Source organism: Ammospiza nelsoni, chromosome 7, assembly GCF_027579445.1.
Source record: "Ammospiza nelsoni isolate bAmmNel1 chromosome 7, bAmmNel1.pri, whole genome shotgun sequence".
NCBI classification, from domain to species: domain Eukaryota; kingdom Metazoa; phylum Chordata; class Aves; order Passeriformes; family Passerellidae; genus Ammospiza; species Ammospiza nelsoni.
Window position 1 is genome coordinate 23,986,956 of NC_080639.1, and position 23,452 is coordinate 24,010,407.

Below are 23,452 nucleotides of genomic sequence, written 5' to 3' on the forward strand. Positions count from 1 at the left end.
ACCAGCAAAGAACTGCTCTGCAGAATGTCTAGGAAAGTTGTGGTTGAGCTGGCCCTGTTCCCTTGCCTCCTGTGTGCTAAAGCAGCAGGTTCCTAAGGGATTAAGAGATGCAGCAACCCATCTCCCCAGGGAAGGTTCACCTTGTACAGTTTGTAGAAGGTCTCATAGATAAAGATGAGGGAGATGAGGAAAGCAAAGATCTCCTGGGTGAAGGGCGAGATGTAGCGCACCAAGAAGCTTCCTTCTGCTGCCACGATAATGAAGATGAAGACGATGAGCCACAAACCAATCCACACTCTGCCTGTGAGATACTCAATGCCTTGTGTCTGGCAGAACTGAAATGGAAAGGGGAAGGAGTTACTCATGTCTCCTCAGGCTGCCTCCTGCATCCACTCCCCATTAAGATCAAAGACTGTCCTGGAAAAAAGCATCTACATCTGCTTGGGCATCCAGCACAGAAACAGTCAATTCATGGCTAGAATCACAGGTAAATTTGCAGACTTTGCATTAACACCTGACAGCTCACACCAAGCAGTCTTTGTAACAGTACCTCCTCCTTCATGCTCTGCTGAAGCCAGCCCAGCATAACACTCTCCATCCCACCCATATGGAGGTGCCATTGCTCAAACACAGCTCTCCGCTGTTCAATGCACTCAACAGCACAAGCCTGTTCCCTACAAAGGAGAGCCTGAGCATCCTGCTACATCCCAGTGCATAAAGGCCACAATCTCACACAGCACCCTGTGTACAGACAGTTGTATGTGTGTGGAGAAAAGGCCCAGGCTGCCACCACAGAGGAGACCATCTCCACTGCATCTTCTCATCTACACACCCCAGCTGTTTCCAGGACAAATCATACCCCTCCCTTTGCAGCCTCCCTCAGTACCACCACAGGCAGAGGTACTCCTCTGTTCACAGTGACTGGACAAAGCAAAAGTGGTCAGTGAGAAGTGCAGTCACAGTAGAGCAGAGAAATTCCCACTCTGCAATAGCATCACCAGCTCCAAACTCTTGACAAGGTGAAAATCCAGCTGTAGAAAAAAACATGCTTTTTCAAAGACACAGACATGCTGGGAGTCAAAGAAAAGGAGAAGAATTAGATCCTCTGCTTGAAGGTACAGTGATACAGGGATGCTTTCAAGAGCAAAGAGGTCATGCTACTTGAGAAAGAAACATATGCATCCTGGCTGGCCAGGATACCCCTCCACACACCCCATGGCTAATCCTTAGAGGTGGGAGTAATATATGTGGCACGTCTCAAATGGGTGGTAAACTCAATGTTATTGAGCTCCCATATAAGGAAACCTGGACACAGATAAAAGTGGCGAAATGGACTTCAAAGGAAGCCCCAAGAACAATAAAGTTTTAGGATGCAGCTACAAGTGCTCATTATCCCAATGAGCTGCAGCACCGGGCTGGGAGACAGTGCTCTCCTCACAATCAGCATGTAGAGGAGTGCTGTTATCAGTGTCACACCTCAAGGGATTATGGATACAATGGATACAGCAATGGGAGGTAGAAGTCCCTGTAGTGGGACTTGCCAAGGGTCAGCAGAGCCAAGGGCAGCCCTGGCTGAGCTGAGAGCAGCCTGGAAGGACTCAAAGAGTTCACAGTAACAAAGATCCTTTGTATAGCTGAGAAATGCCAGCTGCCCTCTCCAGAGCAAGGACACAGTGAGCAGGTGCCAAGCATAGACACTGTCTCACATTTACCTTGTAAAAAGCTTCTTCAAACACCAGCAGAGGCCCTGAGAAGCCAATGACCAGGAGTGGCTGGGCTCCAAGCAGGGAGAAGAGGATGCCTAAAACCGAGGTGGAGATTATCAGCTCGGAGACCCCCATGAGACCCTCAGTTTTCTCTCCTGGGAAAGAGAACAATGTATGAGTGTTACAGCCCGGACACAGGCACCATCACCACAGACAGGCAGTTCTGGACAGAGGAGGCAGGTCCCCATCCCATCAGTCAGAGGTGCCCTGTGTTAGGCAGGGAGCATGGAGGGAGCCCTGGCAGCCGAGGCTGGAGAGGCCAAATGGCAGGGAGGGAACAAGGCAGCAGCTGAGGCACAGCACTACCACTCTCCCTGAGTGAACAGCACCAAAGCCCACCCCAGAACAGCATCACACAGACACAGCCAGTGTCCCAGAGTGCAAAGAGCAGACCAGAAAGCAGGCCCATTACCTAGGAGTCCCCCGAAGGTGATGGCAGGAGAGAGAGCAGCAAAGTAGATGAAGAGAACGGCTGCGAGACACTGGCTGTGCAAGGCGTCTCTGATGTCACTGAGGTATTTGGGGTACCTGCGCTTTATGTCCCGAACCAGACCTCCAAAAAAGATCCCGGTTCGCTTCAAAGGGTCATCCTCAGCTTCCTCCTCTTCTTCCTCAGCTTTCACTTCACACAGCTCTGGAGGTGCATGGAGGGCAAGGCTTCAGCAAGGAACACAGCTGGGCCCTTGGGCTGTCCCTCTCCCCAGTACCTCACAGAGCAGCACTAGCCTGGTGGGCCTCTGCAACAGCACATCCCACTGCCTCCAGCTGTCCCCAGCCACCAGGGCTACCCACACTGTCCTGCTCCCCTTTCCTACTTCCCACTCCCCACTGCAGGAGCCAGGCCCTGCTCACCCTTCTGCCAGGCTCTGGGAGGGGAGGGCCCATTGGTGCACACAGGGCACTAGGCACAAACTTGCCCAAATGTGAATGGAGAGACCTTTGGCTTCCTGAGCAGTGCCCTCCTTCATGGACTTCTGCTCTCTCTCCTTCCTCTTCTTCAGCAGCAACTTCTGGAAGGTGGCAATGGATTTGAGCAAGTCTTTCCCCTCCACCTCTGATGGGGGAATGACAATGCTGCAGTCCAAGAACTCGTTGATTGCATTGAGGAGGTCTTGACGGTCATCTGCCATGTATGCAGCCTCATGGAAGTGCTGGAAGGGGCAGGGAAAAAGAGAGAGGGAGAAGGGGAGAAGGGTCATACCAAGGCTAGACCCAGCTACTACAGCCAGGAAAGACAATGCTTGCTGTGATCTTTAGAGGAACATTCTCCCCCTCCATCCACTACTCATCTCACTACTGCCACTCTGTGACCCACACTCCTGAATCCCACCTCCTGTTTTGAGGGAGAAGCTGGTAGAGCCCTAAAGCATCACAGTTAGAAAGCACAAGAACCACAAACTGAGCAGGGAGCATAAGAGATTCTTGGGAGTGTCCACATGGGAGACAGAAAGAGAGCAAGAAAATAGGCATCTACAGCATGAGGGAAGCCATGCAAAGGAAACTAGGCAGAAAAGGGGAAATATTTCTGACAGCAAGAGCAAGCTAGCAAGGAAGGACTAAGGAGACCAGGCAGGGAGCTGCTGGCAAACAGGTGGAAGTGCTGCAGTGCCTCTGGAACATGCCTCCAGAGAAAAGGCTGGAGGATGATGAATGAGTGAACAGCCTGTAAAGGAGGTAGGGGACAGCTAAGGTCCCTGCAGCACACAGACTCCCTGGAGCCACAGCTTCAATGTAAATGATACTGTGCTCTCTCCACGGCGCCAGGACTGTGTAACCTTGCTGTGGCCAGCCCTGGCTGCAGCAGCTGGCTCTGCTCTTCCAGCAGGAGCACCAGAGACTCAAATGAATGAGCTCAGCCCACAAACACAGCACTGGAGCTGGAATGGCACCTCACCTCTTCCGGCTAAAAACACATTCTCAGCTGAGCCCCACACAACTTCAGGGAAGGAATCTTTCAGTCTTGCTGCCTCTAATGCACTTTTTCTGATTGAGCCTTTTAGTCTCCAGTTCAGTGAAAGTTGTGCAATAGAGGCAGTACAGGAAGGTTTGTTACTTGCTTATAGTTACATGGCACCAGCAGGAAGGACCTGTGAACCTCTGATCCTCTTGTGCTGGATGTATGCAGCAGATGCTCAGATTGTCTTTCCTTTCTAAGGTAATCAATTTCAATTTCTGCCATCTAGACAGATGGGGGACTTGTAGCAGTGCACTTGCTTGGGTGAAAAACCTTCCTGTCTCCTCATCTCTCCTGTATGGATATGCTCCTCTGCATGGATGCCCCAGCCATGGGACTCAGCTAAAAAAGCTCCATCTAAACACCTGAAAACAGTCCATCTAAACACCTGAAAACAGTCCCCAGGAACTGCTGGGTTTTTGTTAGTGTAGTCCAGGCCAGGTGCCATGGTCACAGGCACCACTCAGCCTCCCCACCTCTCTGTGAAATGTCAACTGAACACCACTCCTCTAACCCTGGGACATCCTTTTCTCCTGCTTTTACTCAGGGTCCCTTTCTTCACCCAGCCTAGCACACTCTGTCCCAGCCAAATAAGTGTCTGTCCTACTCTTTCCTCTCCACTGGAGCATTCTACCTTGGCCAAGCCAGGCTGATCTTAAAAATCCCAGGTGCTCACACCTGCCTACCCCACCTGAGCCATTCCGCAGCTCTCATCTAAGGGCTGTCTTCTGAGGAGCCAGCAAAGCTCCCTCACAGCATCACTGCCCACCAGCTCCTCACCTTGTCAGACATGAGGGTGGAGATTGAGCGGCCAATTTCGTGGTAGTCCATGTTGGTCTGGCTAGGTCCCAGCAGCACAAAGATGAATCTGACAGGAATTGGGACCTCCAAGACAGATTCCAGGAAGACAGCCTCATTCAGTCGGACGAAGGCCATGGTTGGCTGCTCCAGAAACTGCACACAACCTACCAGGGGGCAATGTTTGGAGCAGAGTTAATCATTGGAGTGGGCTGTACTGGGCTGCCTTTAACAGCAGACAGGGGTTTTGGAGGTTCCTACAAGCCCTGCAGTCATGTACTTTCTCCAGACCACAGACACAGCACTGAACTTCACACTGAGGACTGCTCCAAGCGCTTCACTGATCATTCAAAAGCAGTGCTACTTTGTTTAGCCTCCCAGTTAGCCCATTCTCAATCCCTACAGATGGGCTCTATTTACACTATAAGGGTCTAAGTTTAAATCAGGTTTTTTTCCCACTTATGGAAGGAAACTTTCACATGTTACTTTTATCAAACAAACTTCTAATCTCATCAAAGAATGAAATCAGGTTTGTTTGACATGACCTATTTCCCATAAACCTTACTGCTTGGCAATAATTACATTCATATTCTTTAGCTCTTTAGTAATTGAATCCCATATTAGCTCTGCCACTATGCTGGCCGAGAAGGATGTCAGGTTAAACAGCCTATAGGAACTGGCTCACTGTTCTCCCCTCCTTGAGCTATGAGTTTTCTCTGTTAACTGGTACCTTCCCTGTATTCCTAAAGTTGTTTTTTTTTCAGAGAAAAGTAAGTCAGTGGTCTAAAGACTCATAGGTGCAAACTGCACATTTTGTTTTACAATGTCTGCATCTCATCAGTGCTTGGCAGTCTCCTTGGTTCCTAACAGATTGAGAAGTACTCCTGCATCCTCCAGCACACCAGCCACTTCCTTCACATACCCAGCACAAATGTTTATTGAATACTGGTATTTCACTGGCATTATTACTGATCTTTCTGCCATCTGTGTCCAGCAAAGAGCTGTGCTCTATGTCAGGCTGGCAAATGTGGGCCTTCTGAGAGTCAAAGCAAATCCCAAGACACAGCCTTAGCTCAGAAACAAGCCAATGTTTAGTTATTTGAGTACTCAAAAGTGCACTTATGAACCTGAGTTGGCCTCATCGTGATTAAGCATCAGTTAGGTTGAGCTGCCAAGCCTCTTTGCCTGAGCTTTTAATCTACTGGGTAGACAATGACATTTATTTTGCTTATAGTGTAGTTTGCTGAGAAGTTAATGCCAGCAAAGTGCCAAGAGGAATACTCTTGCAATCAGAAGGCACCAAGCCCACTGATGCTCAGGCCTGTCTACTCACAGCCCTCCTGCACAGGGAAATACGTCCTGGTAGTGCTACAGTCATTACCTGAGACCTTGCCACCAGCCAGGCCCTGCTTCTGTCAGCTCAAAGCTTGCTGGCACACACAGCCAGCAGCCAACACTCATCAGGAACAGGGCACAGCTGCTTGCAAGGTGTTAAGAGGCCAGACAAGAGAGCAGCAATGGTCAAGGGGCGGGGTGATGGCTTGGCCATCAGTCCCTCAGGCACCACTCACCTACTTCTGAGCTGCAAAACCAGACATACTGTGAGCCTGGCAGGACTTCCACCCCTAAGTTGGGCCCCAGCTCCCAGGAGCAACATCAGTCAACCTCTTTTTTAATTTAGGAAAAGAACTAGCCTGGCAGGCCATATATCTGCTATACACAAACAGAAGATGAACCATCACCAAAGGAGGGAGTGTACCAGGCTCACTCCCCAGCTGAAAACGTATGAGAGAACCAAATATCCCAGGGGAGTGAGGGCACACCAGGATCTGCACTAGTCACTGGGGGACTCTACATGCCACCTCTTACCCACAAGCACCACTGTGGCCTCTGCATCTTCAGGGATTTTCTCCATTAGCTTCAAGTATTTACGATGGCCCTCAGAGTTATGAAGATGTGGGTTTTTCTGCCAGGAAAGAACACAAATAAGTAAGGGTGAAGTCCCCATGCTTTGGTCTCCCTACACAGCCTCGTACCCCACTGGCACAAATGCAGCTGGGCTTGCCTTGGCTGCACACCCAATGCCTGCTTCACAGCAAGGCACCCTCACAGCAAAGGCCACCCCGCAAGTGCCAGGGCTGCTGCTGCCACTACATGCTCAAGCAGACATCTGCACACAGTGCAAAGCCATAACTAGGTACCAAAATCATAATGCAGCAACCCGATGTCCAGTGCTCCAGGTGATCCAGTCCTTGCATTACAAAGTTTCCCCACAAAGGGACTCAGAGGTGGGCACCATGGCCTGCCAACAGCTGTCCCCAGAGTGTGGAAAAAACACAGTAACCCCCCCAGGTCACCCTCACCTCCTTGCACTCGGTCTCATTGGCCTTGGGGTCAGCCATCTCAATGCGCTCCTCCCCCATGAGGGGCACACATGTGTCCGTGGTGTGGTTGTGATGGTGGTTCCCCACGATGGAGTTCATGCTGGAGCTGGAGTGGTTCCTCGGGAAGAAGCCCTCTTTCTCATCATTGGGATGGCTGAGGGGAGAGTGGTGGCCATGAGGCGACGTGCCTCCCTTGCCACCTGGGGCTCACAGGTAACCCCCAGCCCTGAGAGCCCGCACCCACATGCACCCACCTGTGCTTCAGCAGCAGGGCACGCAGCACGTTGGCTCGATCTTCTGCCCTGATCTGGTCAGAGATGATCATGGTCTCCACCATGAGGTGAGCAATGCCAGGCAGAGTGGTCTGCTCCAAGTCAAGGAGGACAGCACCTGCCAGCATGAGGGGAAGAGCCCTGCTCCTAGAGTGCAACACCCCCCATTGCATTCACACTCTGGGGACACAGCTGTTCCACCAGGAGCCAGGCTTTGGCTGGGGTACAGATTCAGCTGAGAGATTCCCAAGTGCCCCATGTCCTTTCTGTAAACCCTTGCCCCAAGAGAAACCAAAAGCTCCAAGATGCAGTTGTCATTCTGGTATCTCCTTTCATTTCAGTCTCCCACTCTGACCAAATTTACTGACCTCATCAAAGATGGGTCCAAGGCCTGCTGGCCAAGGCACAGCTGGGGGTTGCAGCTTCCATGTGCCTGAGACCAGTGAAGCAGAGTGTGGAACTAACACAGGCACCCTTGAGCTAATGCAAACCCTGAAAACAGACTGCAGAGTGTGTCTCCACAGACCCTACATGAAGCCTGGACACAGATGTTGTTTCATGCCTCCAGTGAGGCACCTAACAGTGGCAGAAGCTATCCAACAAAACCTGTTCTAGAGCAAGAGATAAACCCTGGTCTGCTCTTCCTCACTCACCGTGGGCAATAGTCTTCCTGAGCTCCAACAGACTGCGGAAGGACAGTGAAGCCACGTGGGGCTTCCCCCACCTTGCTGTATCCTCCTCCACATCCTCCTCAAACTTGATCCAGCGGGCTGTCTCCCTCCAGTGCATCTCCTGGTTCTTATCCACCACCAGCTCATTCAGCTCCACAAACACCTAATGTGGACCACAAGGACATGAGATGCATACAGCTCTACCAGCAGCACACAGAAAGCCTCAGCTCTCTTCTCAAGGTACTGCCTGGTCTGACAGGATACTGGAACAGACCTGCCATGGTTTAACCAGAGGTGTACTGCACAGAAGCAGCCAGGATAAATATCACTGACAGCATGGCAGGAGCTTCCATCAGCACATGGAGCACCAGAAAGCTCCAAGTCACGTGATGTGGGCAGAAAGGAGAGAATAATTCAATGCAGCATCCCTTTCTACCAAACTGCTGCAATTTTGTCCTCTGCCTTCCTCTTGGTGTCCCCCTAATTTTCCCACACTTACCAAAGATAGCGATGTTACTGTGCTGCCAATTGCCACAATAACATCACAATTTCTGTGACTTTTAAATGTCTTTCCTAAAGTCAGAGCTTTGTGGTTTCAGGGAAATCTCCTCTTATATTGAAAAAAGTGTATTTTCAGCTCTCATGGTAATGGATAACAGCATGAAATGTCACCCTCAAGGTCATGTAAACAATTAATTATATTGAAACACATCACTTTATAAATTGCATGTTTCTAGTCCTGATTTATGGCTTCTGAACAAATGTGGGAGGACAGCACATGGATACCTCGTGGGGCTTTCTATCCAACTTCTTCTTCTTCTTCTTTTTCTTGACAGATGGAGTTGATGCTAATTTTTTGCTTGTCCTGGTGACCTGACTCCGAGATGGTTTTTTCATCAGATGCCTCCTCACACCTGGGTTATCTTCAAAGCGGTGGCCTGAAGACATAGGAAAGGAAAAAAGCCACCAATTTGTCTAGTGGATATACACTGTCTGGCAGGGAAACACATCCAAGCACGTCCTTCTCTCATTAACTTAGGCTATCAAAGCCCTGGCAGCTGTAGAACTCACCATCCTCCGCCAGAATTCTGAAGATCCTTTCTGCTTCATTTGCCTACTTTCATCTCTTCCAGAGATGTGAGCTAACCTCTTCACAGAGAAGGCTTCCTCCTAGGCTGTGCTTACTCTTGGGGCTTCATCACAAATGCTTTTACTCGTGGCACTCAAACAAGTGGTGTGAGAATCCTCCCCATAATCTCCCAAAAAAAAGCAACCTGCAGCCTTGCCTGCACAGTTCTGCACCCACCCAGCAAAGGCAGGCACCTAGCTGGGCCTCACCCCTTGCACCAGGGAAGGTCTGGTGCTCAGCAAGCATGAAGGGCAATGAAAGGGAAGGCTATTTAGCTGCTGGTCTGGGAGACATAAGGAAATATCAATGTCTGTTTTATTTAATTGTGTGACGAGACTGTAGGATAACACTGCAGCCTGGGGCTGGCTCAGAGGCTGGCAGTGAAGTTGAGCTATCGCTGCTTCTAAATGATCCGCAGTGCTGCTGTAATGCCCTCAAAAAGGTCTGAGTTAGAGACTGGCTGGCTGAGGCAAAGCCTCACAAAGGCTGTTAAGGCTGCTCCACAGACCCATCACTGTGCTGCTGGCTAGCCAGTGCCCACCAAAATGCAGCCACAACCATGCCAGCCTTTTTGCAATGCCAGAGAAACAGCACCAGGCAACAGCCTGCCAGGGAGGATTTCCCTGGACACTACCCAGGGACAGCAAGTGTATCTTTCTCAGCACAGACAACCCACAGGAATGTGGAAACCCTCAGAGCCTCATTACAGGATGGGCAGGCTCACCCAACTAGATTATGGAGTCAGGGCTCTTGCTCAGCTTTGGTCAATTGAGGTTTGCTGGCTGTGCTTGTAAGACAATGCCAAGGTCTTCTCCCTGGCAGAGCAAGGGCAGCTCTCCATTGGCTGGGGTGAATGTTCTACTTGCATACAGCTTTCTGCACCTAGCTTCAAGACCTGCAGCTTCAGGGTATGAGAGACAGTAAAAAGCACAGGGTTTTAAGTCTGAGTGGCCTCTTTGATGTTGCAGAAAAATATCTGTACACCTCTGGCATGGAAAGACACACCCAACATCAGGCCAGGCATACCATGGCCTTGCACCTTGGAAATCTGGGTCGCTAAATTAAATATAAAAGGAATCAATACTGAGCCTGAGGACATTTTCCCCCATTGGCTGCCCTGCTGATGCACGTCCTGCTGATGGTGGGACTCCTCCCTGCTCCACTTACTGCCCTGCAATGTCGATAGGAGCCAATACCAGCCCAATAACCACCACAAACGTTTCTGGGAGCCGGGCACGTGTGGGGCTTCCATTGAGTTTCACATGGATTTCTCCGTTCCTGCACGCACAGCAGCCACTTCAGCACACTCAGTATGAGCTCATGCATGAAACAAGCAGTCCAGCATGCTGATGATCTTGGTATCTGGCACCTTTGCTCCAATCCCTGCAGCTTCTGATTCTCCTATGCACCCTGGGACTCCTTCTCTCTGTGTCCCTGGAAAACCAGGCCCCAGGCACACTCTACTCAGCAAGACAAAGGACAGCAAGTTTTCCTCTCAGCAATGACAACTTATTACACAGTGCTCTTTAACAACAGCCCTAGAAAGCATCCACAGTCTTAGCCAGACAATGGCTGGAGGACAGATAAAAAGCAAGGAGCCACGTTTCCTGACAGCACCTCCAGTGACTCCCACACTCAGTGACAGGGACAGGAATCAGAGTGCTGCAGGGTCAGAGAGCATCAGTGAATGTATATCTCCAGAGCCCTACCTACAGCAGACTAAGGAGAGATCTACTTTGCTGCTCTTCCTTGGTAGTGTTTGTGGATATTGAGATGCCAGCTGGGGGATACAACTCATAGGAGCAGTGTGGGCACCTGGTCTTAATTTAGGAGAACCACTGGCTTAGGGAGTCCCAAGCAGAACCCAGCTGAAATGCTCCAGGCTGCTCTACAGAGACCATTTCTGGTGCATTCCCCAATGAAAGTCAAGCTCAAGAGAGCACCTAAAATTCCTTATTCAGGACAGGATCTTAGACTGAGACCAAAGGGTGATATGCTCAGGGCATACATCTGTCATTTTTGCTTGAAGCCAAACTCCCCAAGGAGTGCTGCTCTTGCTGTAGCTCCTCTCCAATGCTCCCCAGGATCTGAGTGTGAAGACAGTGACGTCAGAGGACAGAGAGCAATTCCTGTGGTAGCTCCACTACAATGAACTGGTATGTCACCCTCCCACACAGCATCTCCTACAGTCTCTTCCAGAAGATGATCTCGTCACATTAGCTTCCACAGTCAGATTTCTTCAGATAACATCTGAATATGACAAATATGACTGCACTGGTTAAAGTCTTCCCCAAGAATGCCTTTGCTAGCAGGCAATTGCCTTCAATTTACACCTTCAATAGCTCCTGCTCCCCTCCTCTCATTTCCCTCAATCCACAAGAAGGAAGACCAGAAAGAGGCATCCAAGTATTTGTATCAGTACTAGACAGCAACCTGCTATCCTGGCATCACAAGGATAATGCACACTGCCCATTCACCCTAATGCTTAAGCTATAGCAAGAAAAAGGACTTTAAACGCAGACTCTTGAAATATATAAAAAAGATACTTAAAACTCAGATTCTTGAAATATTTGAAACTAGACTTAATGAAATGCTAATCAACATACTGTAAGACACAGCTGGCTTCTGGAAAAAGCTACTGCCCTGTCATGCACAGAGCCCAAGTCTCTCCTGGCTGATGCTGAGTTCAGTGTGATAGGGATAGCTCATCCCTGCTGCCAACCAGGTGCCAGGTCCAGCACTCTCCACACTCAAAACACTTAAAAGAATGCAAGGAGACCAAGGACTCCATTCTGTTCAAAATATATTCCTCCTGGATCTGAGCTGGTTCTGGAAGAGACATTGCCATGGAGTAAATAGGTGGGCAAGTGGCACTGGCTGAAAGTGAGCTGGCTCTACACTAAACAGACTCTGGTGTCTCAGCCATGTCTGACTCTGCCATACCTCTCTGCAGGATTGATCCACAATGTGGATTCATTATACAATTAAGAGTTTACTGTACAGAGCACCTACAGTATTAGCTGTAGCAATCAATGAATGTGTTAACTACTAGAAAGCCCATCTTCCCCACTTTGTAAGTGATGCATTATCACACTTTGCAGGGTGATCTGCCCCTTTTACCTTCCCAAGAATATCCATGTTTTCCAAGCTGAACCTGGAACAATTTATTCACACTTTTAATTTACAGCTCATTCAGCTTGGGACAGCTGATGGGACCAATTTGCTCCAGGTTTCTATTTTGAACTTTGCTACTATTATATGCCCTATCAATTTACAGTAACAAGTAGCAGAGTTGTTAATGTAACAGCCAGAAGCTGATCCCACTAGCTGGTCCCTGCAGAAGCACACAGGCAGACATTTTTTCCTGAAGGCTTATAAGGATGGAACAGATGACAAAGAGAACACAATATTGGGACTGAAAGGCAGGGCAAATTAAGTTTTTTGCCTGAGATCAAACAGTCTGTGGCAGAGGCAGAAGCTGAACCGAGGCATCCTGAGCTCCAGTTACAATCACACTGCTTTCCCACTCTTCTGTGTATAACTGTTTAGTGGGCTAGTTCTGGGACACCACCCTCCCATGTGCACTCCTAAAATCCCTTGAAAAATTAACACATGATCCAGATGAGGACACCCATGAGCCATGGCTATGAATAGTACCACTCCCAAGGTGGGCTACCTTTTAGCAACAGGTACCAAGGAAGGAGCCCTGTGAGAGATGGGAGTGAGGCTCTGGTTTCTGCATGGTCTCTGAAAGAGCTCAGAGATTGCTCTGCAGGGGATGTGAAGGTACAGAAACAGATGCAGAGAACAGGAAGACATTATTGACTCTCAAGATTCCTATTCTCTCCTTCCCTGCTTTTCCCACTCTTGCTTCCTTTCTTCCTCTTTTCTCCAGGCACACCAGCCAGCCTGCCATCAGCTAGTTTCACAGCCATGTTCAAGCATGCAGATACAAAGACTAGGTTATTTTTTTTCCTTTGGGCAATTAGGCTACGGTGCAGAGTTAGAACCTGATACCACCTCTGCTGTCAGATCTGCACCTCAACTCAAATTCCAGGAAAAAGAGCAGCAGCACACTGTCACCTTGTGCTACAAATGGAAGGGGAAATCTCTTTGTCTTTACACACCTCAGAGCAGCTGCTTTTTCTCTGCCCACGGCATGGGCCACATCCTGACAAGCACAAACAGCAAGATGCAGCTGCCTCTGGAGCTGCTCGAGCAAGACACACAGGGGAAAGCACCTCAGCACTACAACACAGATTGGTACCAAGACCTCACACAGACACACAGGCATCAGGCAGCTCCTCTGGTGTCCCCAGACACACAGTGGGGCAGACTGTACTTCCTCTAAACCAGAAGACCAACCTGACATGGAGAGGGTACAGACAACAAACACAGGAGGGGGTTATGCACTGTAGCAGGGGGCTCTGATCTACAGTTGCAATCATGGGGTCACTGCTCTGGTACTTACAGGTGGGCTCCCCGCCTGGGTAGCCCAGATGGTTTCTGATGGCCTCCCATAAATCATAGTCTTCAAAATTGAAGGCAAATTCATCAAAGTCTTCATAGCCGAGTGAGTTGCGAATACAGGTGCTTATCACTACCTCCGGGCTGCTGCCCCCTTCTGATTCCTTTGCTGGCTCCTCTCTCTCTTGAAGGGTTGTCATGTTGTCCTTGTGAAGGTCAGGGGTCAGGTGTCATGAATGACACGCCTTCAGATGAGGAGCCAGGACAGGCAGGCTGACGTGTGGGAAGCAAGCTGCCCCTCTGGGGGATTCAGCACAGCCCTGGGGCCAGCCCCGGTGCCTCACTCCCCTGCTCACGGGGCATGAAGATGCTGGCTGCAGCAGCCCCGGGGACTGATGAGGTTCCAGGAAGCCTGGCTCCACCCAGGGATGCTTCTGTGGGGGGCTGCCCACCAGCTCCTCCAGAGCAGGGTCCTCGCTTTTCCGTGGGGTCTTGTGCCAGATGCCCAGGGATGCAGCACCCGTGGCCCAGGCACAGCCAGGCTGCATGTGCAGCACCGCTTTTCTCCCTCACTCCCCTCTGGTGTCTCCCTCCCTCTCCAGCCTGCAGAGCAACCTATTGAATTCTCCATGTCCTCAGGCCCGGAGCGTGCATTTCCATGACGTCTCTGTCTCTGTCCTCGTGCCACGCACAGGGGCAGTCCCCCTCTGAGGCGCTCCAGAGGAGGCAGCTGCCTCTGCCAGGAGAGCAGAGGAGAGGGGCGGCTCCTCACCTCAGGTTTTTGCAATAGCAGAGCTGGCAGTGTGTCATACAGAGGGCTGATCGCTGGGAAAGTGTGTCAGGAGAGGAGAGAGCGGGTCTCAGGGAAATGCTGGGAACCCTGAACTGGAGAGGACAGGGGGGTGGGTGGTGGAGCAGGCATCCATGGGGTAGGTGGAAGTAGAGATGCTGAAAACATAAAGATCAGCACTGTGGACAATGCAAAGCTGACAGAGATGAGACACTGATGGAAAAGAAGGATGTGGGGAGCAGGAAGGTGAGGACCAGGTCCTGTGGCAGGCTGAAGACCATGCCTGCAGCTGCTAGGGGAGAGCCAGAGAAGCATGGGACAAAGGGACACCAAGAGAAGCACAGGACAAAGGGACACAGGCACTGGTAAGACAAGTAGTGTTGTAAAGCCTCACTTTTCATGCCATCCAAGTCAGCAGACGCCAGCATCTGGGCCTCGGCCTCGTCAGTGGGGACGCGCTGGTAGGCCGCGCTCTCCAGGGTGGTCATGCTGCCGATGCACATCCTCTCCTTCAAGTCATAGGTACCCCTGGGGCCGCTCGCCACCTGGCCCCAGGCCTTGCGCTTCTCCCACCCACGGGACAGACGCTCTCGAGGCCCGGGGGGGCTGTAGGAACCAAAGAGACTGACAGTAGTAAGCAGGGTGAATGACAATGGCCAGTGGCCTCAGGGGTTGGGGTCCCATGGCCCAGCCCTGACTGGCAAGCCCCTGAGAAGGAGCAGGGCCAGGAGTCATCTCCTGCTAAACCTGAAGGCTGCTCCTTCTGCTCCTTCTCTTCCCTACCACAGAGTGGGATCAGCTTGTGCCCAGTGTCAGGGACCTACCCCTGAGTCAATGGCCTCATGGTCCCCTCCTGGGGCTTCCCAGCTTGCAGCTCAGCATGACAGCACAAGTTAGCTGGGAGGAAGGGTACTCCAGGTGTGCAGCCCAGTGCCTCTAACCCTGCACTATGGGGATCCCATGGAGGTTGCAGGAGTCCCATGGAATCATCATCCCTCCAGAGAGCAGCCCTCTTGCTCACAGATGCTCCCCCTCTGGGGCGCATCCATGTCCATTCTGACTCAGCAGGCAAGTTTGGGCTAAGCACAGCCACCTCCCCTGGGGACAGACTCTGTGCAGTGACCTTGAGCCAGGGAGAGCAGCAGGGCAGCTTGGCACTGCTCACCTACCTGTGGAGAGAGGCAGGGCCCTTGTCCTGCAGCAGGTCAGCAAAGCGAGGCATGGGGGACAGGATGCCACACTCCTCCTCCACGTGGAACTGCGCGGGGGCCACAGTGCTGCTGGGCTCCTCCTCATCGCTGCCAACGGTGAACTGCAGAGACAACAGCCCTGACAGCAGGAGGTGGGCAGGCAGCCTTCACCCCAATCCTTGGCACACGCATCCTCCCCAAAATGGGCCACAGTGGCTCTCCCCACATGCCCCATACCCTGAGACTGCTCATATTGAGCCCTCCACTGTACTATAAAACTTAAGAACAAGACACACTGATCTTCCCTCATGGGTCTTACAGCCCCAAAATGCTCATGCACACCCACCCCTGCATCCATACCAAGCAATGACTTACCTGTCACTGTCCTTTGGCAGCCATCTCTACCAGACCAACTCTACTAGGCAAGGACAAAAACACTCTTCCCACAATACTGCACAGCTACAACTTCTTATCCCCGAGCAGCAACTTGCTGGCACCCTCCTACCACCTCCCTCCAGACTCCAAGCCCCATCCAGATAGGCACATCCTGGCCTTGCCTTTGGTTTGCTTGGGGACTCCAGCTTAGGGGATGTGTCCTTCCCACGAGCTTCGGCCTCAGATTTTACAGAGATTTCTTTCTCCTGGACCTCCTCTGCCTCAGACTCTCCTTCTTCCTCTTCTTCTTCTTCTTCCTCTTCTTCCTCCTCTTCTCCTCCCTCCTCGTCCTCTTCCTGGATGGTGGGGGTCACCTCTGAGGGAGGTATTGAGGTTTTCTTCTTTTTCCTCCTCCTTTTTTTCCTCCTGCTGGCACGGGGTGGCCTCTTTTGGAACTTGAGGGCAGAAGGGAGGTGAGTAGAAAGGGGATGATGGATGTGGTGCGAGGTTTGGCGGTGGACTGAGAGAGAAAAAGAGAGTCAGGGGCAGGAAGAGGCTGGGAGGAACCTGCCAGGCGCCCCTCCAGGAAACAGCATGGTCTGAAGATCAAGGGCCAGGAAGGGCAAGGAGAGCCACCAGCCCACAGGGACATAGCAAAGCTCTTTCACTGATGTGGCAGGCTGTGTCCAGCCTGGGATAGCTGGGGATAGAGCCCCTGTGCAATCCCAAACCACCCCAACACAGCTCCACTGCCCAGGGGAAGGCAGCACTCTCCCTGTGCTGCCAAAAGCCATCTGCATGGCTGTGCAGAGCTGCAGTGACCTGCCATGGGCAACATCCTCTTCCTAAACATGGGGAAATGTTTCTTGCATCCTCAAACAAGCATAATTTGGGCCCTTTACAAACTTTTTAGGGACATTAGTTATTGGTTAGGCCATGGCTTAGTGGTGGACTTGGTGTTAGGTTTACAGTTGAACTTGGTGATCTTAAAGGTCTTTTCCATCCTAAATGGTAATGATTTCTTTTCTGCATAATGTTTCTTTGAGTTGAATAGATGTAGCTTATTTATCCCCCAGGCTTTGACAAAAAACTCCTCCTACACAGCCACAGGAACAACAGTGCAGAAGTAACCTAAGTCCAAATCCCAGGTACTTTGAGAGTATGTGTTGTACCAGCCTCTGAAATTCAGGTTCAGTTAGGAGGCTGTCTTTTAAAAACCAGGGTAAAGAAACAGGGCAGAAGGACTTTTCTTTAAACTAATCTACAAAGAGAAATTCATACAGGTTTGACCTGGGTGTCATGGGAATTACAGAATGAGAAGAAATTAAGGACATTTCTGAGCCTTCATTCCAAAACAAAGGCAACACACCAGGCAAGGAAGAGGGTAAGTTCAGCACCCCACTGTGAGAGAAAGAGAAGCCATTGCTGCCAGGGCTAGCTGTAGGCACAAAGCCTCCCACGGACAGTCTACAGGACGCACAGGTCCTGGGGCTGCACCCAGAGAGGCTGAAATCAGGGGGCACCAGCCACTTGGCAAGGGGGTGTTGCTCGGCAGCTCTTCCTGAGCAATTGTTTCCAGACGGTTTAGGTTTGGTTCCTTCCCAGCTTTCCTGTGACATGGCAGCAAAATCTGTTTATAGTGAAAACTACCTTCAAAGGACATTTTCAATGTAGGCTGTAACCTTCTCCCTGGGAGAGCCAGGCAGGTTCATTGTTCTGCTGTCATGTTTCCTTTCCTTTGGTTTCTCAAGTCTTTTCTTCCTTGTTTCCCCCCTTGGGAACAGCAGGGATATTTCACACATCCCCGTTTCAGAAGAAGCAGCTTGTGGCAAGATTTGAGGAGATTTAGAATGGTCAGACGTCTGCACACTGGAAAGAGTTTGGGCTCTTTAGAAACACTTTTCTCTCAAAAGTGTTTTTTTCTTTGACTTAACTGGGTGTACCCTATTTCATTCACAAGATGTGGAAGATAAATCCTCCTGTCCTGCTGCTGTACTTCCATAGCATGCCACAGGTAGGTCAGGCACAAATTTCTAATGTAAGAAGCAAGGAAGACCCCAACTATACACATGTTACTCCTTCAATAGCACAAAGCTGCTTATGAGGACACAGCCCATCTTTCCCTTCTGGCTTGTTCACTTCAGTCCAAGACAGAAACATTTATGTTTTGGATCAGAAGGAAACTGAAGTCTTGGGCTGCAGGGAAGGGTAGTGATGGTGTGTGACCTGGCACAGAAGAGGGGAGCACTGCTCTCCTCTTCACCCCTGCACTCAGCCTTCCTCAGGTCAACTGATCACATCTCCACAGAGGTGGTCTGCAGGTAGGAAAAACACACCTCTCCCAAACACAAAAGGATTCATACCTCCCTCTTCTTCCTCCTTGTCCTCCTGTGCACCCAGTCCCTGCCCTCCCTCCCAGCTCCCTTCCTTGCACTGCCTGCCTGTATGGAAAGTTACTGCCAAACTAGTGTCCCAGATGTTTGATTACATCTCTTGGTGAACTTGATACAAGAGATATGAAAAAATAATTTAGACAAGGAGCCCAGAAGGAAGAGCCTACATATTAGGAATTCCTGGCTTCGACTGAGGCAGGAAACATTTCTAAGCCTAGAGAACATTCACCTCTCTGGGCTGGTAGGTTATCGTTAAAAGTCTAATGACCTAACCAGATCTTCCAGCTTTATGAATACAAACTGCATAAAACTTTTGATAACCAAGGTTGATGTAGCCCTAGACAACAGAAATACATCAGGAGTTCAGAGGAAAACAAGCTTGATTCTGACAAAAGAAAAATTATTCTCCTATTAATAAGGGGGAAAAACCCAACCCCAAACAGTACAAATCTCTAGTTAAAATTTTCAAAAAGCTTCTGCCATGCATGCTCAAGCAGATCATCCATGTCCTCCAAGCCACCTGCACACCTGTGCACACAGGCAGAGCTTCTGAGCAGGTAGGTCCTACAGGACAGGAATTCAACCCACAGCAAAGCTATCAGCACCTTGCAGCCATGTGCACGAGTGACTGTGAGCCCAGATGGGAAGTGTTATTTAAATGGAGCCTCTGTAGAGAAATGACACAGGCAAAAAAACAGCAGCTGAGGTGCACTACAGTAATAGACTTTTACCAGCAAGCTTCTATAACAGCCATTGGAAATGAGTGGCCAAGCAGAAAACAGCCTGGTGATGTACTTGGGACATAATGTTCCCAAGGTTGTAGCTCATCAAAGCCAAGCTGGAAAAGAAGCAATATGTGACTGTGCAGAGCCACAGACTGGGAAAATCTCCCAACCACTGCTACGTGTCTGCCACACAAACAGGCTGCTGGATGGGGGCCTCTTCCTGCCCTTCACTGCTGTTACTACAAAGTAACATCACCCACCTACACCAGGCAACAGCTTATGGTCATTCTTGTCAGTACATTCTCATCTAACACACAAAGTGACTTTGGGCAGGCCAGTTGCCTTCATCATGAAAGAGCAGACAGAGGAATAGATATGCTGCTCAGATGAATTCAGGTGAGATAACTACAGCACTTTAAATTCACACTCCATTTTTATTTTGCAGTTCCTTTCTTTGATCAGATAAGCCCAGTGGATTCTCGAGTGCTATTTAGAAATACACAGGCATGTCTGACTGGAGCCATCTGCTTTCAGACTGGGGAGGACAGCCTGGCTTCTGGTCATGTTTGGTTGTTTCTTTGCAGCCACATGGAAGAAAAATTGTTTCAAAACTGGAAAATTCAACTTGGAGAAGTAGCTGCAGAGGTCTCAGAGACTGGTCTAGAAGGTGAACAAACACCCTGGGCTGAGCTACGGCTGCTGGGTGGGCTGTGCAGCAGCTATGCCTATGGAGACAGAGAAAACAGGAACAGACTGGAAACAGGCCATGGGCACTGGTGCTAAACTGTGTGTACACAGCACCTTGGGAACGCTCTGGAGGAAGGAAGTGAATAGCAGGCTAATACAATCTGCAGTCCTGGCACAAGGCTGCAGAGCACATGGGACTGAGAGAGAGCTGGTGGTGAGGGTAGAAGGGGGTGCAACGTTTCGAAACCTACATACATTCAAAATCTCTCTCACTGTAGCTGCGACTTTGCTTCTCCAGATTGCTCGATGCTGACTTGCTTATCAGGTCCCCAAATCTCTCGATTGACAAAGTCTTATCCAAGTCCTCATCGTCCTCGGCACCAGGAGAGGCTTTCTCTGCGTCATCTCTGCCCTGCACAGAAACCGCCAGGTAAGAATCAAACACGGCAGACCCCTAAAGCCCTCTGGATCCTCCTGCCCTTCCAACAGCACCAGACTCCATACAACAGGCCTGGGGCACAATGTCTCACATAGAGGCACAGCTCTGGTCAAAATCAAGTGCCAGAACGGACCATCAAGCTCCAAGGCACACTCTGCAGGGATACCTTAGTGGTCCTCCACACCTCTCTTGAGTGGCAGGTATCAAGGGAATATGCCAGCGCCAGTTTTCCCGTTACAGGAAATGCATAGCTTTTGTTTGGCTGGAATTGCTCTCTCCTCACATTTAACTGCTGCTCTCTGGTCTTCCCTTTGCCCAGTCTGCCATCTCTCTCATTCTTAGACCTCCTCTGTATTTCCCCTTGGGAGACAGCATTCCTGCTCTGGTAAGTTGCCCTTGGGTCAGTGACTACCCTGTGCCTTCCCACCTCCCCTCCACAATCTAGAGACTCCCCATTCCTCTTGGATGCCTTCTTCAGGCTTTTCTGCCCATTTTCCTCTAGTTTCAGACAATGGGAACTTCTCTGCCTTTTCTGGTGGAAGTGCCCTGACATGAGCATCACCAGGTGCCTGCTGGCCTGCCTTTCTTTCTTTCTTTCTTTCTTTCTTTCTTTCTTTCTTTCTTTCTTTCTTTCTTTCTTTCTTTCTCTCTCTCTCTCTCTCTCTCTCTCTCTCTCTCTCTCTCTCTCTCTCTCTCTCTCTCTCTCTCTCTCTCTTTCTTTCTTTCTTTCTTTCTTTCTTTCTTTCTTTCTTTCTTTCTTTCTTTCTTTCTTTCTTTCTTTCTTTCTTTCTTTCTTTCTTTCTTTCTTTCTTTCTTTCTCCTGAGCAGCTGCAGCTGGTAAAATTTTCCATCAATATAGCCGAAATGCCAGCATGGAGCTGTTGTGGACTCCCGTGTTTCCATGGAAACAGAGGGAGGCCCAACTGTGACAAATCTGCTAGGCAGAAAGAGGGAGCAAGGTAGCTTTAGCTGAGAGATCCCTCTCCTCGCATCACTGTTCTTAGCTGTGGCCTAGGAGCAGCTTTGTGTCTGTGGGTGAGACTGCTTCTTCTCTCACCTTAGCACAGGTGTCCCAAGCCCAGCCTAAAGAGGGACAGTCTGTTTTCAAGCTGCTCAGCCCCTCTGTCACTTGTGTAGCCTACCCACTGGCATGTGGAGGCACAGGGACCTCAGAGAGCAATCTCTGGCCTTTCCTGGGCTGCAGTTTGTGGTCTGTGTGCTGAGGATCGAGGCTCATGGGCAGCTCGGTGCAGCCTGTCCCGGTAAGCACAGCTGTGTCTCCTGCCCTGCTGCAGCACGCTGCCAGGACACCCAGGACACCGGCCCTGCTCTCAGCCAGCAGGAGCACAGCCCCCGGGGAAGAGACAGCCCCACTGCTGCTGCTGCTGCTGCTGCTGGATTCCCAGCTCACCTGCTGCAAGTTGATGAAGACATCTCCTACGGGAGGGGACTCTCCAGCTGCCATTTTGGTTCAGGACCTAAGGGCCTGGGCAAAATATCAACCCTTCTCTTTCACCGGCAGGCACCCAGCAAACCTGGAGAGTGGCATAACCTGTGGAGAGAGGGCAGGACAAGGGAATGTCGTGGGAGACTGCTGGCCACTGCCCTCAAGCCCCTGGCTCCTGATCCAGAGGTCACCTCAGCAGCCCCTGGAGAACCTCCCTGGCATCACTAGGACAGGCCTGTCCCCGGCAGTGTGCAGGGACAAGTGGCCCAGTCCATGCTGCTTTGGCCACCAGCTCCAGCTGATCAAGGATAAATGGGATCCTGTCCTTCTCTGAAAGGTCACAGGGGCCAATGGAGACATCAGCTACATATAGCTCCTGCATGGGCTGTGCAAGGGAAGGGAAAGCTTCCTGCTCAGCCATCTCTACAGCAGCACACCAGTGCAAAGCTGGGGCGTGACTGACCACCAGGGAAAGAAAAAGTGGGAGAGATCAGGTGCTGGGGGTACATGCCAGGAGCAGGCAGCAGAGTGGTCCTGTGGCACCTAGCTTTAACTGGACAGATCCCAAAAAAGGCCAGAAGGAACCACAGAGAGAGCTGTGCAGACCACAGAGATAGGACAAGGACAAACAGTTCATCATTCAAACGCCACACACAAAACAATACATGTTACAAGGAGACCAAGGCTGCAGATCTGTGCTCTGTCAGCACTGGCAGGGCTAAAGGACACACAAGTCCCTGAGGACAGCACAAATGAACAATCTGCTCAATACACAACTGCAGGTGAGGAAGGCAAAGAGGTGCTATGCTTGACAAGGACAGCGATACAGACTAACACAGAAACACCTCAGGTCAAACCATCTACAGCAGCAGCACAGCCTAAACAGCATGGGCTGCACTCCAGGAAGAACTGGAGATGATACAGAAGCTGGCACTGGGAAGATCCCAAAAAACTCATCTGAAACAGAGAAGATGTAAGCATATACACAGTGATTTGGGCACAGGGAGAAGCAAAGTGTCCTCAGCTCACAGCACAAGAAAAGGGACATTCGTTAAAACTACAAGGGTAGAATACAAATGAATTCAAAATTGACAAAATGTTTTTTTTTCAGTGATGTCATCAAGAAGCAAAACACTGCAAGGTCAGAGGATAGCTTGGCCATCTCTCTGGTAACAACTTGTATTTATGGCAAATAAAATTAAGAGAAATTAAACCCATCTTTCAGAACAAGCTATTCTCCAGCTATGAAAGCTTTGGAGTAAGTACTACAGTCCATGTCCTGGCTATCTGCTGAGGGGCTTCTTACTATCTCATCTGAAGTACCTAGCATGGGACACTGTTCAAGACAGATGACCAAAACACTAAAGATTGTCTAAGGAGGAAACCAGTAAGGTCACTTCATCATTCCTTCTATCTTTGAAGATCTCCAGAACGTCTACAGTCTGCTTACTCTGCCGACATGAAGAGCTTATTCAAATCAAAAATCCCAGGGCCATCTGTAAGGCAAGATTTTGAGGAGCTAATCTAACCACTGGTGAACGATGGTCCTTTGCTCTACCTTCCTAATTATCAGGAATGAGGCAAAACATAATGGAAGAAACCCCTGAAACACACTTCATTGGACTCATCACTAATTTCATCCTCAGTAAGACATCAACAGCTCAAGAGAAATAGGCTGCCAAGACAGACATCTAAACAGCAAATTCAGCAACCAGGCCATCCTTTTAGTAGGAGACATGATAGAGAAAAGGTTAATACCTGTCCTTTTTTTTAGCTTTATTTTTTTTTTTAATTTAATTCAATTCAAGAAAAGGGTATAATTCCATGAAAACAAACAGCAGTACTTTTGGAACTGAAGGCAGGGAACATTTTATTCCAGTGGGAAGAGCTGGCAGGGGAGCCTCACTTTGCAGGGCCATGGCATCACCATGGTTAAAGAAAGGATTAGACATTTTTAAGGAACAG

General features: G+C 50.1%; 1 protein-coding gene across 1 annotated transcript in view; it reads right to left on the reverse strand.

Annotated features, from left to right (window-relative positions):
- Positions 1-21,591, reverse strand: part of SLC4A3 (solute carrier family 4 member 3) — a 28,913-nt gene extending 7,322 nt beyond the window's left edge. Inside the window, exons 1-15 of the mRNA XM_059475587.1 lie at positions 21,452-21,591; positions 19,857-20,013; positions 15,979-16,316; positions 15,401-15,543; positions 14,626-14,837; positions 8,632-8,783; positions 7,828-8,008; positions 7,157-7,292; positions 6,882-7,056; positions 6,388-6,484; positions 4,501-4,685; positions 2,704-2,917; positions 2,179-2,400; positions 1,713-1,861; positions 141-335 (exon numbers count right to left, since the gene is read on the reverse strand). Coding sequence (XP_059331570.1) covers positions 141-335; positions 1,713-1,861; positions 2,179-2,400; positions 2,704-2,917; positions 4,501-4,685; positions 6,388-6,484; positions 6,882-7,056; positions 7,157-7,292; positions 7,828-8,008; positions 8,632-8,783; positions 14,626-14,837; positions 15,401-15,543; positions 15,979-16,316; positions 19,857-20,013; positions 21,452-21,505 — 2,610 coding nt within the window. The 5' untranslated portion in view covers positions 21,506-21,591. The remainder of the gene's footprint in view (positions 1-140; positions 336-1,712; positions 1,862-2,178; positions 2,401-2,703; positions 2,918-4,500; positions 4,686-6,387; positions 6,485-6,881; positions 7,057-7,156; positions 7,293-7,827; positions 8,009-8,631; positions 8,784-14,625; positions 14,838-15,400; positions 15,544-15,978; positions 16,317-19,856; positions 20,014-21,451) is intronic.
- Positions 21,592-23,452: the final 1,861 nt, after the last annotated feature.